General features: G+C 39.8%; 2 protein-coding genes across 3 annotated transcripts in view; one reads left to right on the top strand and one right to left on the bottom strand.

Moving 5' to 3' along the window:
* Positions 1–353: 353 nt before the first annotated feature.
* On the bottom strand, positions 354–14,666 carry LOC131720902 (tetraspanin-31-like). The gene is made up of 6 exons (XM_059013334.1): positions 14,442–14,666; positions 6,975–7,142; positions 6,282–6,362; positions 4,943–5,083; positions 4,184–4,294; positions 354–3,958 (listed from the first exon to the last, which is right to left on the bottom strand). Exons 1-6 carry the CDS (start codon positions 14,502–14,504, stop codon positions 3,884–3,886), a joined length of 639 nt encoding a protein of 212 aa, XP_058869317.1. The 5' UTR covers positions 14,505–14,666; the 3' UTR covers positions 354–3,883.
* Positions 10,081–17,296, top strand: part of LOC117401078 (arf-GAP with GTPase, ANK repeat and PH domain-containing protein 2) — a 51,852-nt gene continuing 44,636 nt past the window's right edge. Inside the window, exons 1-2 of one of the 2 annotated variants that reach the window (XM_059013329.1) lie at positions 10,081–10,152; positions 16,394–16,522. In XM_059013329.1, coding sequence (XP_058869312.1) covers positions 10,113–10,152; positions 16,394–16,522 — 169 coding nt within the window. In that variant the 5' untranslated portion in view covers positions 10,081–10,112. Of the gene's footprint in view, positions 10,153–16,264; positions 16,523–17,296 lie in introns of those variants that run through there. The other variant, XM_059013328.1, reaches the window with a different exon arrangement.

Below are 17,296 nucleotides of genomic sequence, written 5' to 3'. Positions count from 1 at the left end.
AACATTACATTCACTTACACACACACACCCACACTATTTACAGCAGTTGGCCCTGCCACAAGCACCATCTTTAAAATGCTAAACATTTTTTGAGGGCATTCACCTTAAAATGAATGCAGGAAAAACTACTTTTAAATGAGAGTATTTGAAAAAAGATAATGGGTCAATAGACAAGTTTGCATTGTGCAAAATCACCCTGTGGTTGCGTTAGAGGTGAAAAACATCCATAGTTAATAATTTCATTTTTTGCTTCACATTTTATATTTACAGCAACAGTGAGGAACTTGCGTGGTTCTTTCACTCATCCCTGATGCAGTGAGAATGTTGCAGAATAAAGACTCGGCACACCAATGTCATTTTCATTATTACTTTTTGAATTTTATTTACATGAACATTCTTTCAGTGTAAAACATTAAGCCACTTTGGATCCTATGGGAGACTAGTCTAATTGGGTGGGATGGGGTGTCAGGAGATAGGAAAAAGGTTCCGATATTTAGGTCTTTCAGTAGCACACAAAAAGAGTCCAGCTAAATCCTAAAAAAAACACAGAGATCGCGTCTATTGGAGATGATCAGTCTAGGCCTGAAACAGAAAGCAGAACGGGAGAACTTCCCCCAAGCCAGTTCCGTTTGGAGTGGTTTGCTTCAGATTAATTCACACAGAAACGTTTGTACGGTTTACAGGGCGACTGGCATTCTAGCTTGCTTATTTAAGTTAGTATGGAGAGTTGACCGTGTCTTTTACACTACAAGAGTGGACCCTCGTGAGCACTGGATAGGCAAGGGGACTGCAAAGCGAAGCGTATTTATAAAAAGGCTCACAGTGCCTTCTAAAAGAGGAATGAACCAAGCCTTTAAAAACAGTTTCCTCTCCAATTGGTTTAAAACTTGCTTGCAATCTTACAGGATAAAGATCAAATCTTGGGTTCTAACATCATGAAATGCTACGGTGGTAGGACCCATGGAAAAACACAAAACCTTTTTTTAAAAGCGCTGGTTATGACTTGCCTTTGTAAGCAAGCCCCGTACAAATCCAGCAATGAATCTGGGATCATTTTAAGTTGATTTTACTTCAATCTGCAGTCAAATCAAAAAGGGAAAAGACGCACCTAGGGTTGAGGGAACGCCATGAAAGTTGTACTGCTGTTTTTTTTTTTTTTTAAGAAACTTAATATTGAAACCGATTCTCTTCAATAGATATTACTACCTAATGTTAACTTAGCAGTCCAACACAAGTGTTCACAGGGTCTGTGGAGCCAGACACTTATGAACTAGTCAAAAGCAAAGCACTACCAATGGAAAGAGGGCTTTTGATAACCATATAATTGGCAATTCACATTTCCCAGAAACTGGAAAGTACTGAAAATATCAGTACCTCATTAGGGCAGGAGTTTGGAGTCGGCACACACATGGTGTTTGCATTATTCTGATGGATCCCCTCACGTTTGGAGCAGAGAAACAAGCATCAACTACCATATCCACGCAACCAAAATAATGTGCATTCTCATCCTGACTGCCATTCACTTTAAATCATGCTGTCACACCTTATAGAAGCCATGTGAACACAAGGTTTGAAACACTCTCTAAACCAGGGGTGCAGAATTCCGGTCCTACACCCTAATTACATAATCAGTTATTTAACGATACCTAGAAGTCCTGCAGCACTGGGTTTGTACACCCCTACTTGAAATCTTGAGAACGTTATTTAAATGTGAATGGTACAGTGCTCCATGCAATTAGCAGGACCCGCATAAACCCTAAAAGTTTTCTATCAATTCTACTTAGAAATCTGTATTAAAAAATGCTTGTTTTGTTTGTTTGTACAGTTGTTTTGTCTTCATATATCTTGTGCTGTTAAGACATGCATGAGGAAGCACGTATAACTATAGCTATGACTGGCAGACAAACCCTAGGCATTTATAACGTGTGTGTATGGCAACATTGAACAAAAGCATAAATCTGAGGATAATTACCAAAAAAAAACATATATATACCTATAAAAATATTAACAAAACAAATCTATTTTAACACAATCCCATCCATCATTTGGCAAACTAATAATAATAATAATAATAATAATAATAATAATAATACACATTTACTTGAAGTCCTCTTTAAAAAAAAGTCCCACCCCAACACATCACTAACAATAATTTGCCAATATTATACAACTGCTGCTACTGCACATGTCAAGGTGACACGAGTCATCCCTGTATTTTGGCAACAACCTTTTCTATTTTCTTTTTCTTCTTTAGATATAATGTGTATTTTACATTTTGCCTCATTTTCATTCGGAGATACTAAATGCCACTTGGTCCTGAAGGCTGGCCCACGCAGCCAGATTTAGTACAAACAAGAGACTTTACGCACATGCCTTGCATTTAAACTAGATTGCAACACATGATGTTTCAATTGGCTAACCACCTTCAGGCTTATCTTGAGGAATCACTGGCTGAGAATTCATAATAACGTTCCATTTTTTATTTTGCTCCAGTCAGAGATCCCCAGAGCTATTTCCACATTGCACCTTGTGACTGCTAGATACATATAGAAATGCAACGCTCTGCCTCAAGTGGTTTCAACCTGGAACAGGATGGGTGTGTACCACCATTCCGACACCCTGAAACAACTGTTGAGAGATCTAGCATCAAATGACTTTCATATTCGGTGGTGCAGAGTGACCCCCATCCCTATTTTTGCATTCTTGCATTCATTAAAAATCTAACAGAACCACAGGGAGAATCGCGCTGTTCCAAATTACAACAGAACCACAGGGAGAATCGCGCTGTTCCAAATTACAACAGAACCACAGGGAGAATCGCGCTGTTCCAAATTACAACAGAACCACAGGGAGAATCACGCTGTTCCAAATTACAACAGAACCACAGGAAGAATCACGCTGTTCCAAATTCCGTTTCTAAGCAGATGCGGAAGTTGATTGACATCATGTAACTCTCCAAATCCAGCTAGGTTTAAAACATGCTTCCTTTTCTATTCTCCTTGTTATATAAATAGAATACTCCATATAGTCCTGTGGTTATTTCACTCATCAGGAGAGCTGCAAGCTACCCACTTGACCTCTTTCGGGTGCTTGCGAGTTTTTCAGCGTGGAAAAACTACAGTACTCTATGAATATGAACGTTCATGGTGTCTCCACTATAAATCTCCCAAGTTCAGTTTTTGGGCTGACTGTAACAATATGAAACACTGTATTAAAGCTGCAACTGCAACTTAATTCTAATTTAATATTTAAACACTTCCAAAACCACATTAAGCATCGCTCTAAGCAGTTAACGACAACTTCACTATGTAGGTTGCCACTATTTAAAAAAAAAAATAATAATTAGGTTGGCTGTCAACGGGAAAGGCTATATTCTATAAAGAAAACAAAAAAACTATTTTCTAAAAAAACTACAAGACGCCTTTATACAAATCTTATTTCTGTTGAGTTAGAGGATACCCCACCCTTGTCTGGTTCTTTCCAATCTACTTCTCTTTTCAAGCCTGAAGTTCTGCTTACAGCCACACTGTATCTGTATCTGTATATATGCGCGCACACACACACACATACGCACGTCTATATATTATATATAAAAACTTCACATCAAGAATGACGCATTGCAAAGGGACACTCCTGGAAAGAGACAGTGCCAGTCTCCTTGGAGGAATGCCAATAAGGGGTCCATTCCATCATGCATTAGTGAACACACATGGCTGGGCTGGCTTTCTGACATGAACTCATTAGTGTTTGCTGGCTCAGTGGGTGTGCCATTTTGATCCGTAGGTAGGGTTTGAGCAGCTACAGGGAGGAGATGGGACGAGAATGGTTGTGATCGTGTGTGTGCGCACGCGTGTGTGTGATTGGGGGGTGAAAGGAGGGGGGTCTACAGGAAGGCACTGGGGTTCGCTCGTGGGTCCTTCTGATTCCTGTAGCGCACAGCTAGCCAGACTCCCAGGATCTGAAATGGAAAGTTGAGAGGTGATCATTTGAATAGGCTACGTTTCCTAACAAAAACAGATTACATAAATGGCCCAGTATTAGGACCCCTTTGGAAAGAAGACCAACTTTCTTTAGCATTAAAAGGTGGCACAAAAAATAACGTGACACACTTCTATTAAGTGTCGGAACCACTCCTCAAGTTCCAAAGGCTTCCGATTGCAGCAGTCGGAGTGTCCAGACTCACCTCAGTGAAACTGAAAAAGAGCCCCACTCCTCCCAGGATCTGGAGAGCTTCCTGTGAATGCTGCAGCATTTTATCCCCGCAAGTGTAACACTGGTTCTTTGCTTTACAAACCTGGAAGGAAGTTGAACAAGAGTATGACATAAAAAAGACACTTTTAATAATAAAGCAACCAGCTATACCAGAAACCCCCTGCCATGAATACAACAGCATTACAGGGCAGTATCATTAACTCCTTCAGGCACACCAGGAATGGAGTGGTAGTTCAAACGGTTTCTTCTTAAAAGACATTTGACAGCGACTCAAGCATCGCGAGGAGGAAACTGACCATTTGGATGACCAGATTCAGCCCGTCAGTACATTTTAAACCCTGCTGCGTGCACCTCGTTGCAAAAAGAAGAAAGTTAGCATTTTATTTGCTTGTCCCTTGTACCATAAAGGGTTAAGTTGGAAATTAGGTAGGGGCAGGACAGAAGGTAGGAGACACTTCTTTACTTGGAGAGTGGTGAGAGTATGGATGGGTTACCTAGCCATGTTGCTGATGCTGAAATCACTGGAATTCTTAAGGACTCATCCTGACAAGGTTTTGATCTCAACATGCGACTCTGAACCGGATGAGCACTGATGTGCCGATTGGCCTCGCCATGTTTCAATTATTATTATTTATTATTTTTTTTAATGTTTAGGATTCTAAATTCTGCAGTGTTTGAAGTTTGTTCCAGCCTGAAAACTCCCAGGCTGATCACTGCCCTGTCCACTTACCGCAGTGCAGTTTGCATAGTCCATCCGGAACTGGCCCATGCTCAGTGTGTCGTTGAGTAGCCCACAGCAGTCCAGTCTCGTCTCCAGCTCCACGCGCGTTTGGTTACTCAGATGACTCCAGGAAGTGTTCAGGAGCTGCTCCTACAAGCACAGTTCAAGCACACAATGAAAATGATCTTGGGAGGCACGGATGTGTGAAATCCGCGGATAAATGAGGTGTCATTGCGTGTGACTAGAATGCACGAATAAAATACAGAAACTAGTAATGTAAACCAAATTAGTGTTCACTGGAGATGCATGCAATACAATATATTACAAAGACAGAAGAATGTTTTAAAATGAGTTTACTTTGACAGTGTTACTCCTAGCAAAATCAAAATGTGATACACCTCCAACCCCATTTCCCTAGTTTTTTCTGTTACCAAAAAAAAAAAGAAAAAATACTACAAAGCTACGAGATCATAAGACATTTTATGATGGAGACAAGCATTCAGCCCATCACAGCTCACAATTTTCCTATAAATATAAGCGCGTGCCTAGCAGCTAGAAATATCACAAGGTATTAGCGGCAATTTATTCCACATATTAATATTAAATAACGGTAGTTAAGTGTTGCTAGTTTTCTGGGATTTCAAACAAATTATATTATTACTTTTTTTTTTTACTTTAAAACTAAAACAAGTCTGCTGTGTAATTTTAACTTTTCTTACATTTCGACAAAGTGTCAACAGAATTTTTTTTTTTTTTTTAAGCAATTCACTGCTGCAAGTCGTTCTTTTGAACCTTGAGAAAGTCCGTCATAGTCTTTTGTTTCAGCGAGACAAAATATGTTTGCTAGGATTCACTAAGCAACTGTCTCAGGAGAACTCATTTTACAGAATCGGCACCCTTCTGCTGTTCATACCTAGAAATGAATCCTCCCATCTGTAACGCTGCTGTCTATGCGTCGACTCCACAGATTTCAGACTGATGCGTGCGTCGATATGCGTGTGTGTGTGTGTGTGTGTGTGTGCACCGCGGGTGGTGAGTCTACATTGGCAATAATGTACCGTATTTGAGATAAAACTCGTCAAGGAGCCGCAGTTAATGGGGTGAATGGGGAGCGGATAAATGAGTTTCTACTGTATATATTTCACTTCAAATTATTGAAGTACATTATGTATTTATAAATGAGGAACAATGCCTAGTTTAATCACAATATTTCTGAATGTTACAGAATTTGCAAAAACACTACGACGACTGGCAGAAGCCTATTTTCTTATTTTAACCCTGTCCTATCTGAGTACCAACATAAAATCACAGCTGAGAATGTTGTTAAGGTTTGGTTAAATATTCTTACCTGTTGGCCCCGGTTGATGGCCAGGCAAGAGCAGGACACCCCAAACTGAATGATGAAGACGAGGAACAGGATGACCATGTACTGAGTAGAGAGGGGGTTAAGAGAAACAGCAGAGCTGGAGCAAGGAGGAATGCTGACTCAATCAGCTGCTACTAGAATGGAAAAAAAGCTATTTACTTGAGATGCATATTCTGCAACAAACAGAGGTGGTCATATGCATTGCATTTAAATAAAAACCTTGTCCTGGGAACTACCGAGGTCCTTTGTGCCTACAGGTGCTCAAAATAGTGTGCAGCTTTTATGATGTCTGCAAAGGTGACTACCAGCACTGGAAGAACATTCAATATCAAATCATGATCCATGCTCTTTAGTGCCCCAATGGTATCATTACACCTATACCTGGGACACCCAATCAACATCATTGCAAGATGAAGATTACAAAACCGTAAGAGACAGGAGATGTTCCTTATTGTACTTACTACTAGACAACGCCCATATCTACCGCACATGTTGCAGGTCTACCTCTTATTGCTGCTATTGACAGTTGCTAGTAAAATCAGGAGGATAACTGAACTCTGTTTAGGTTCTTCAGTTAGGATCTACGTTACCAGATTAAGGAGCGTTTCTCGTGTCCCTAAAAGGGTTTCACCAACTACAGTTTGCTCTTCTTTCCAAGTCCCAGTGAAAGGATACAAAGAACAGCAGGACTTGGTGGTGGTTGATGGCTCCGACAAGCCCCACGATGGAGATCAGAAGCAGGAACACCCCGACAGCAATCACCCCTCCGATGATGTGGATGCTGGAGACGATGCCGAAGCCTTTCCCCCAGGCTGCCACCCCTATCAGCAGCAAGCCCACCAGCTGCAAAGAGGAGAGAGCGGCAGGGTTCGAGAAGGGCCAGCTTTTCCGTGCAATCATAATTCGGTTTAAGCCGTTTATGGTTTAACAGTTTGTACACAATCAAATGACCTGATCAGGTTTGTGGTCAGGAGTTCTGAATTACACAAGCCGTTAAGACGCAACACAAGGGGTGCATTTCACAACAAAGACATTGATAACGACTTCTCCTCAACATGTTTGCCTGCTTGCCTTAGTCTGACCTTATTTCACAATAAAAACGCTGTGTTCAAGTGTCAATCATAGGGTTTATTATTAAACCGATTCTTTCAGAAAGCTGTGTCCCGTTACACTTTTGTGTGTTAGCAGTCAAATGTAAAATGCATTAAATTAAAAGTTAACAAGGCTAACAGTATGAAGAATATATTACACCATGTGATTCCACCATAAAAGATCTAAAAATTATGTTAATATATAGTTTTTATTTATATATATTTTTTTAAATTAATGTCTCAATGCTAAAATTCTAGATGTCGCAAAACTTTTGTCCATAGCTGTACATTAAATCACCATCCAAGATCAACACAGTCTCTTTACAGTGAATACGCTGCTTAAGTCTCTGACGCAGCTATTTCACATCCTGCCTGGCTTCCTCTTACAGCTTAACGTGTTAGAGAACACCCTAGCATTCTTACTATACACTGCTGCAGCTGTACTATGTTCATTGTTTGTCCCAGTGGTTTCCAACCCTGGTCCTGGGGACCCCCCGTGTCTGCTGGTTTTCATTCCAACCGAGCTCTCAATTACTTAACTAGACCCTTCATTGAACTGATCATTTGCTTAATTAGACCTTTGTAATGGTTTTTGGCTCTTAAAACAGTTGCAGAGTTCAAGTTAGTTATAAAATATTACAGCTAACTTATAGCAACTGTTTATGAGCGGACAACAATTACAAAGGTCTAATTCAGCAAATCAGAGGTTGGGAACCACTGCTTTAGAGTGTAAAATGTAATGTTTTGTCCTAAACCAAAGTCAGAGATATGCATGTCACACACAGGGAGTGTAGTGCCAGTCAGAACAGTACAGTGTAAAGGTTATTTATTCAGATCCCGGCTTGCTCGCTCACTCACTGACTCACTCTGTGACTCTGAGCAAGTCACTTAACCTCCTTGTGCTCCGTCTTTCAGGTGAGACGTTGTTGTAAGTGACTCTGCAGCTGATGCATAGTTCACACACCCTAGTCTTTGTAAGTCGCCTTGGATAAATGCGTCTGCTAAATAAAGAACTTATAAATTCAATAGCAAGTCTTTTCCACATGCATGTTAATGTTGTTTTGCATCACAGAAAAAAGTTATAGCACTAATAGAGGCTTCTCAGGATGGCTTTTTTGAAGGGTAACAAATTGCCAATGTGTTAAGCTGATGGGACACCAAGCCACTTTTTCATGCTTAAAACCTGGTTCCAGGAGACCTAGTTTGAGGCAACTTTGCCTCAACCCCCAATCTCCCCTGATGTGCCGTGCAGTGACCTGAAACCTATTCTCCTGAAACCAAGTTCCAAGCCACAAAGGGGCTTAGTGTTCCCTCAGCTTTAAATTTAACATGTTTAAATGTTTAGGAGATTAAACAGAATCCAACATCCTTGTGCCATACACTCTAGGTTTTACAGAACAAAAAAACATTTCTTCAATGATTCACAAAAGCAATGAAGGCTCAGAAAGGTACAGCCAGGCAGTTTTATAATTGCAGAACATGATGGATCAGACTGAGCAGTCACATGAGCTGAAGAAGCAGAACTCTCAGAGGGTTACAGTAGGTCACCTAGCTTTTGGCATTGTTTTTTATTTTTCTGGCTGAGTCATCTGCAAGGGGAACGCAAACCGCACGCCCAAACGAAGACAAAATTGATGTTATGTTTTCCGTTCTGGACAGCTAAAATAAGGGGCATGAATTACATCAACCCAAACAGCTGACTGTCAGAAATGAAAACATTACACAGCAGACCACAGAATCTGTGCCATTGAGTTCTAGCGACATCATTCACATTGAAAACCACAACCCCCTCAGAAGCATGGGCTCTCGCACATAATGCAGGGATGGAAATAAGACTCCCATTGCATAGCAGTTTGATCCACTCCTGGTTTTACTGTACGAGTTTAATAAGACACATCCGAGCTTGTTTCCTGTACATTGTGGTTCATTTGAAAGCCTGTGCAATTGGAGTCTTCTTTCCATACTGGTAATGGCTGCTATTTTTGTCTCTGCAGGCGCAGCATATTTTTTTACTGGACTATTAAGGGCTTTATACATACCTTTACATATGGTAAGAGGAAGCAAGATCATAGTTCAAAGCCTGTATAAAATCAATATAAAGTGTAGGAAACACAACAACACTGATGCATCCTGTGATAAGCTGTGCTGCTTGCATAGCAACTGTGTAAAACATAACAAAATATAAAGCCCTATAATTTTTTTTTTTATTTTTGGAGCCTGCAGGCTCCTATTTTTTTTCTAAATGGTCACCTGAAAAATAAAACAGTGGCCTATTTAAAACTCTTAGTCTTAGTTCTGCCAGGGTGTCCTCGGCTCACCGCGCACCAGCGACCCCTGTAGACTGGTCAGGCACCTGCGGGCTTGCCTGTAAGCTGCCCAGAGCTGCGTTGTCCTCCGACGCTGTAGCTCTGGGTTGGCTGCATGGCGGGCCTGCAGAGTGAAAAGAAGCGGTCGGCTGACGGCACACGCTTCGGAGGACAGCGTGTGTTCGTCTTCGCCGCTCCCGAATCAATTGGCGACTACTAAATTTAAAAAAAAAAAAAAGAGGAACAGTCTGCTGTAAAAATCAGTAGTTCTGGTATTTGCCTACAATAACTGCAGTGCATTAGCCCTGATTTGTTGAACTAACCAGCTGAACTGTTGACACCATGATGGCTAAAATTTCCTTTTTGGAGCTTTTCGTATCACACCGGCTCAGAAAACGAAGACTCGGAAGTTGAGGATGCTTCCCTTTCAGGAGTTGACTCGTTTTTCTCTTTATGGTATGTTAGTTGTCTTTGTAATAAATTTGAGTATTTTCTGCTGTTCGCTCGCTCGCTCTAATTTCTAGCGTCTTTCAATTTTTACCACCTGACTTGACCGTGCTGGTCTACATGTTCATTATTATTATTAGTAGTATTGTTGTTGTTTTTTTTTTTAGTTAATGTTAATTCATGCCACGTACAGCAGAACCCTCTGATGCCTTCAATAAAGCATCGCTCTGCTGTGGGATTAGTAAAAAAATGTGTTGACGTCAAAAAAAGATCTTAAACTACAGCCACCTATGGAGCGTGCTACAGAGAAAGATGGTCGCTACTTTGAGCAATGCTCTGCTTTTGTTTGTTCTCAGATGCAGAGATAAGCCAAGATATTGCAAAATAAACTTTTTACAAAATAAATGAGGCACAGTAATTGAGCTCTGGCGGGCTAATTTAGCAGAACTGGCTGCAAGTACTGGAACAATAAAAATGTTTATTCTTGATGTTGATAATACACAGATATTACGATTTTGGCTCCAATTACGGAAATTAACTGGCTGATCATTTTGCACAGATTAACGCTGACCCAGTTTCAAAAGCTGAATGCAGTTCTAATCCTTAAATGACTATAGAGGGTGCCTTCTGCAGCTGTCTGACCAATAACGTGAAACTGCTGTATGATTGTCTGATCTGCAGTCCACAGTATAACAACACATCCCTTTGCCACACAGTGTTGCTCACCTTTGCTTTTTCATTTAATTGCATACATAGATAGATATATTTAATAACAGAGCTTGCTTGCAGAGCTTTGGCATTCTTGAGACACGTTTCTGCAGGTTTCAAATCATCATGATTCAAATATGGAGGATGTGAAAAACTGTTGTTCTGACTGTGCTGTTTAAGGACATTATAGTTTAAAAGCTGCACTGCCATTGACAATGGTGGGGGCCTGAATACATAAACACACATAAACACTGAACAGTATGTTTCTGCTCGCTTGCAGGCACAAATGGGATCTTTGCATTGGGCAAACAGAGTACAAGCTGGGACTGTAGTTTAATGCCAATGCACTCAAGGCTTGAGACTCACAATACTCTGAATCCACTCCTGGGTTTCTAAACAGTCCTTTTTTTAGGTATTATTGAAATGAGCAGGTGCCAGAACTAAGAACGGCTGGTTTTATTGATAAGAGTTGTTTATGCAGCTATGAGACACCAACAAATTGTTTTTATTAACAAACTCCTGATTCAAGAGCATTAAAATAATATTCTTAATTGAGGTTTGTTCTGAAAACCAGGACTGGGTGCAGCAGGGCTAGTATGAGTTTAAAGCCATGCATATCGTAACGAAAGGCTGGTAGTCTCTACAGCATTTGCAGGACATATCTGTATGCGCATTTTGCAAAAGGAAATTAAAACGCAGACAGTTTACAACACAAGGTGCAATGCATTTTTTTTTCTCTCACTTTGTGTCACACAGACTCTACTGTGTGCTTTAATCTTAAATCTTGAAGCATGAAATTGAAACTCAGAAGGCATATTTCCTCAAGACAGATAACCGCACATAATTCTGAATTATAAAGCAAAGAAAAAAAACACATCTGCTGCACTACAAAGCACAGCACTGTGACAATCATGACAAGAGGCTTAGTAGCAGCTAAAAATATTTCAGTACCTTGTCAACTCGCAACACTTCAAAATTAGCTTGCTTCCTGTTTTGTGATTCAATATCCACTTGGCTAACACAGGAGCAGTGGGGATGTTGCTATTTACATCAGAAAGGTATCTTGTTAAACATGATGGGGGCAATGGATGCCGTCAATATTCAACAATTCATTCTCAATGCATATTTTGTTTACTTCAGTACAGTATTTCACGAGCAATGTGGCGCGATTCATAACTAATGCATTTCTTCAGTCATCGTCATATCCACGATCTCAAGAGAGTTTGGGTTAAACTCCCAGTACATTAGGTACACCACAGAGTAAACATTAACCAGTCCCCCTGCCACACTCCAAAATGTGCTCAAAGAATATGAAATAAAACACAGTACCACACAGACAGTGAATGTACAGCTTTTCAACAGGGGTCAATGCAAGAATGGAAAGACTTCTATTGCACAGCTGTTTCACCCATTACAACTGTACGAGCTTGATTAGACACAGTGTACAGCCGGTAACAAGCCCAGGTGTGTCTTATTAAACTTATAGTAAAACCAGGAATGGATTAAACCGATATTCAATTGGTCTTATTTTCATGCCTGCAATGTTCAGTAGCACTGAAAGAAACGCTGACTCTGCTTTAACCTCAGCCCTACCTGCCTTATTATGAGGGCTCCACCTGGTTGGCTAGTGTTAGAGTTAGAGGGTGGTGTTTTTAAGAATGGCAGCGATTTCAAACAGTAAGGGCTAAATAAACTGCTTTGTGTGGTCTAAAAACTGGTCAACGGAGTCATTTTCATCTAAAATGAAGTGAGAATAGACGAAGTTTGCGTGTACACTGATCGTACCCCTTTTTCAATACCCCTGTCCGTCTTGATTGTACGAAATTGTAAAGCCCACCCGTTTTCAGTTTTCTAGCATTTTAATGGCGATTCGGTCAGGGGTTTGTGTGTGGCTCTTGTTGACAAACGGTTGGACAGTTCCAGTCTAGCAGACCTCCAAAAACAGAAACAGCAGCACAATCCCAACCCATCCACAGGTCAGGGCCAATAACGACTGGATTGGGTTAGTTTACTTGTCATCGCTGTAACAGCAAAGTGCAACTGACTTTCTCCGAGCATGAATCACACTGATTATAGCTGTTGGCGCTAATGCGAAGAAGTGTCAAAAACTGCTGCCATGACTGCCAGGCTGGTTTCTCTTTCACACACCCTGTAGTTAATTATATAAATGTTATCATAAAAACGTGTGCTGGGGTGTGCGTCACAGATCACTGGAGAGCAAAAGGCACAATCCAGGCTGTGATTACATTATTTAATAGCAGTTCAGATGTGCACAATCACACACACGAGTCCAAATCAGTACAATCAACAAGGACTGGTCCTTTAAAAATCAATACACAGCCCCTACGAGTTATCTGGCTAGATACACATTCCTTTAGTGTTCTATGGACAGAGGCTAGACGTGTTTACAGAAAGCTTAACCTATGGACTCACACAACCTCAATCTGTACTCAGAAGACAGGACACATCAGTGACAAGTGTATGGCTTCCAGCCCATGGAAACCTTCACGTTTTAGAATTCAGAGGTCAGGCAGATTCTGCTGTATAATAAATACTACTGTGATTGGACCAGTAGCACTGTCATAGGCCCGGTATTTGTGCTAAAGTGTATGCCATAGATTTTGTGCAAGATTTACGAAGGGCAATCTTTGCTTAATTATTATTCCCCATTATTTTAGCTTCATTTTTTTATCTTTATTTATTTATTTATTTATTTTTTAAGTGCAATGTCTACATTCTGTTCCAAAGCAGTCTTAAATTACGCTTTATAATATACAGCAACAGTGTGGAGTAGTGGTTAGGGCTCTTGACCGGAGGGTTGTGGGTTCAATCCCAGGTGTGGGACACTGCTGCTGTACCTTTGAGCAAGGTACTTTACCTAGATTGCTCCAGTAAAAACCCAACTGTATAAATGGGTAATTGTATGTAAAAATAATGTGTAAAAATATATATAATTGTATGTAAAAAAAAATGTGATATCTTGTAACAATTGAAAGTCGCCCTGGATAAGTGCGTCTGCTAATAAATAATAATAATAATGACACAGTTCAAACTACATCAGCCACACACAAGGTCAATGACACAGGCACAGGTAGCGGAGTTCTCCTAGTTTATGCGATGTTTTAATATGAGGGGTCTTTGAACCCCATAACCCTGATGAGACACCCCAGTACTGACTACTTCTGTTCTAGGCCTACACATATAGTGGTGCTAAACTGGATGCATTACATACAAATAAAACACGGTTCTAGACGTTATCAGTAAAGGAGAAACGACCCAACCTGTTTCTGTATTCCTTGTCGTTTATACATTTCACCGTAAAAAAAAATAATTATACTCATAAAATAAATTACAGACCAGTTTACATTACTGCCGCGGGTATTGTAAATGCATGTTCGACATTACGGTTGGGTTTCGTAAGATTTTTTCGTTATGTCAACAAAACTCCCGTTGTTGACAGGGTGTTACAAATAATTACTAAACAGATTTTTATGTACTGTAATATATTACATTCCTAAAAAAAACATTACTTGCATTGTGCGGTACAGATTACTTCAGTCACATATATACACCAACAACGCTATACTCACCATATAAACGACGTTAAGCGAACTGAGGGCATTTCTCGAGCAGGTGAAGCCGCCGCAAACCATTTTTCAGAAGCTTATTTTTAATTAATAATAGACAATACAACTTGTTTGCTTGTTTTTGTATCTCATTTGCCCTCGGAAGGCGATAGAGAAACAGTAACGCTGTCTCTTTAAATCTAAAAACGGATTTCCTTCCAGCTACCGGCATACAGCGTTGCGAGCGTCCCAATGACGGCATCGCTGTTCACAAAGCTGGGTGCTGGTTGGTTTATCACATGTCAATCAGGTTTTAAACCCGTCCCTTTTGACACGCCCACAGGCCGGTGGGAGGATTTTTGCGTTGTCATTATAGGTGTCTACAACTGAAAGAATGGTTGGTTGCCGCATCTGTCAATTCCCTTAGACTGTTAGCTATTGGTTATGAGGATAATAAAGGGGCGGAACTTTGGCAGAGTATTCTTTTGTGTTCGCCGCCTCACGGTCGCTCGTTGGGCAGCATTGCTGTCGATCAAAAGGTAGGGACGGCAACACTTAGCCAACAATGCGTTTAGGACGCAAGTCATGTGATTTACTTCGGTGACGTTAAAATTGAGTTCGTGTTTCTAGTTTTGCATGACTGACACCCCTGCACAGAAATGAGGAACTTTAACCCGTGTTTGCGTTTTGGAAACAATCAATATTCAAAGAGCAATCTCTCATATAGCCACAAGGTGACGGCACGGTGTAGCTGTCTCTGATTTTGTCCAACAAAAAAATACACCTCAGGTTTTCCGTTATATAAACAATTTTCTAGTGGTCATGTGAAAATACAGGACTTTAATGACCTGCAATGCATACTATAAATATATTAGTGGTGCGGTAAGGTGCTTATGGTGTGGTACTTCATACTATAGGATTAAATATTAAAACATACATGAGTAGTATTATTAAATACACATGATTATTAAAAATAATATTGTATACCACTTCTTTGTGATAAATCTGTTTATTCGGTTTTAAAAGTATGCCAAACATATTCACATTTAAACACTTGCACACGCTATACATTAAATATCAATGTATATGCTGAAACATTAATATGCATGCTACACATTATACAGGTATACACTACAGCATTCTACAGCACCAGGGAATCCACCTGGAATGGCATCACCTATTTTTCAGGTGATCCCAGTAAAACCACAGATAGCTGATGCAGCCCAGAGTGCTGTAAAATGCATTAAAAACACAGCTGCAGGTTATTGCAGCGGCGTGACCTGGGATTTGACTTCTGATGTCATAATGCTTTTCTGATGGGACCTTGATGACGATGGCCAAGGTATTCAAACCCTTAAAAACTTAAGTTGTGCCAAACGTTGTCCTGACCTGATATATATATATATATATATATATATATATATATATATATATATATATATATATATATATATATATCACTTTTCTATTTGTTTATTTATGTGTTTATTTGTTTATTAATACTTTATAGTGCTTTGTTATACTGTAGTATTTAATGCAACCATTTATTTAAAAAAATAAAATACATTTGAAACAAATAAGTCAATAAGGATATTATTACAGTCTGAATGCAATTGCAAAACAATAGAAAACTTTCCGAGAATGTTCCTAAACTACCTACAACAGTTTCTGTTGACGTCACTCTGTCAGTATCAGGTGTAATATCTCTGTCTTCAGAAGAAGAAGAAAAAAAATATCTAGAACCAGGAAGTACATTCACAGCCAGTCAAAGGAAACATGATAATAGTTCACAAACTTTCACAATTTTTTTTTTCAGTGTTGGCCGTTTTTTTTTGGGGGGGAGGGGGGTTTGGGGTTTTGTCTTCGCACTAATGGATTACAAGTTTCCTGACTTTATTTTACAACTAGCGATATCGTGATAAGGAATGGTAAAATGAATAACAACGGCAGCCAGACTAAATTGTTGCATTCCACAGCCATCCGAGCTGAGGTAAGAAGACACGAGTCTATCAAGACGAACATTTCCAAAATCTTTAAACAGCTCGAGCGAGTTGGGGACCAGCAGCTTCGAAACGGACTTAAACTTTACCTCCACAGTATTCAAGGTAAGGAGCAGCAGGTGCATTGGCGTGTTCCATTGGTTATTAACAATTTGTAAAGTACCTATACGAGCCTGTGCTTCAAACGACTTTTGCAAAATCGTTCTTTGTGTCCCGTCACTCAAGAACAGGGTCTGTCAACGACAACGCCGGATACCTTTTTATTTAAGAGCAAGAGTTGTGTTACATTTTGAAAATAAATAAATAAATAAAAAAGACGCGCGACCCAGCAGCAACCCGAAATCAAGTGAGGTTGTTTAATTAACTAGTGCAGTGCAATGGTAACGCATGGGTAAAGCATTGATAAACATGGTGATGTACAGAAATATTAACTCAAGGTCAAATACTGTAAACTCAGAACAGTAAATAGGCATGGCGCATGCTAATATATCTTATATGCGCATTTGGTAATTTATCACAGTAAATATGTATTTGTACCTATCAGTTTAAATAATGCGTTTAATTAAAGTTTTGATAAGGATTATTAAGCATGAAACTGCTCCAGATCATACATAGTTTATGCAATTTATCAGAACATTATTTCATCTCGTGGTTTAAAATATTGTTCATAGAGCACTATATCATTTCAGCTTGGCTTTATAATTCAATAGGGTTAAATCCATTTGGAGGCGTGCGTTTACTGCCGTGATGCTGAATACAGTATGTGGTCCCAGTTTTGAACAGGATCAGACAGATGTCCAAAACCTATTATTATTTTATTTCTTAGCAGACGCCCTTATCCAGTGCGACTTACAATTGTTACAAGATATCACATTATTT

This window comes from Acipenser ruthenus, chromosome 45 (assembly GCF_902713425.1).
Source record: "Acipenser ruthenus chromosome 45, fAciRut3.2 maternal haplotype, whole genome shotgun sequence".
In the NCBI taxonomy this organism is placed as follows: Eukaryota; Metazoa; Chordata; class Actinopteri; order Acipenseriformes; family Acipenseridae; genus Acipenser; species Acipenser ruthenus.
This window is presented reverse-complemented; position numbering and strand designations above follow the sequence as displayed.

Coding starts and splice junctions, on each gene's coding strand:
- LOC131720902 (XM_059013334.1), bottom strand. CDS start 14,504: ATGGTTTGCGGCGGCTTCACCTGCTCGAGAAATGCCCTCAGTTCGCTT. Junction 5,084..6,281: donor CCATCAACCGGGGCCAACAG/GTAAGAATATTT, acceptor CTGTGCTTGTAG/GAGCAGCTCCTGAACACTTC. Junction 4,295..4,942: donor ACTATGCAAACTGCACTGCG/GTAAGTGGACAG, acceptor ACTTCCTTCCAG/GTTTGTAAAGCAAAGAACCA.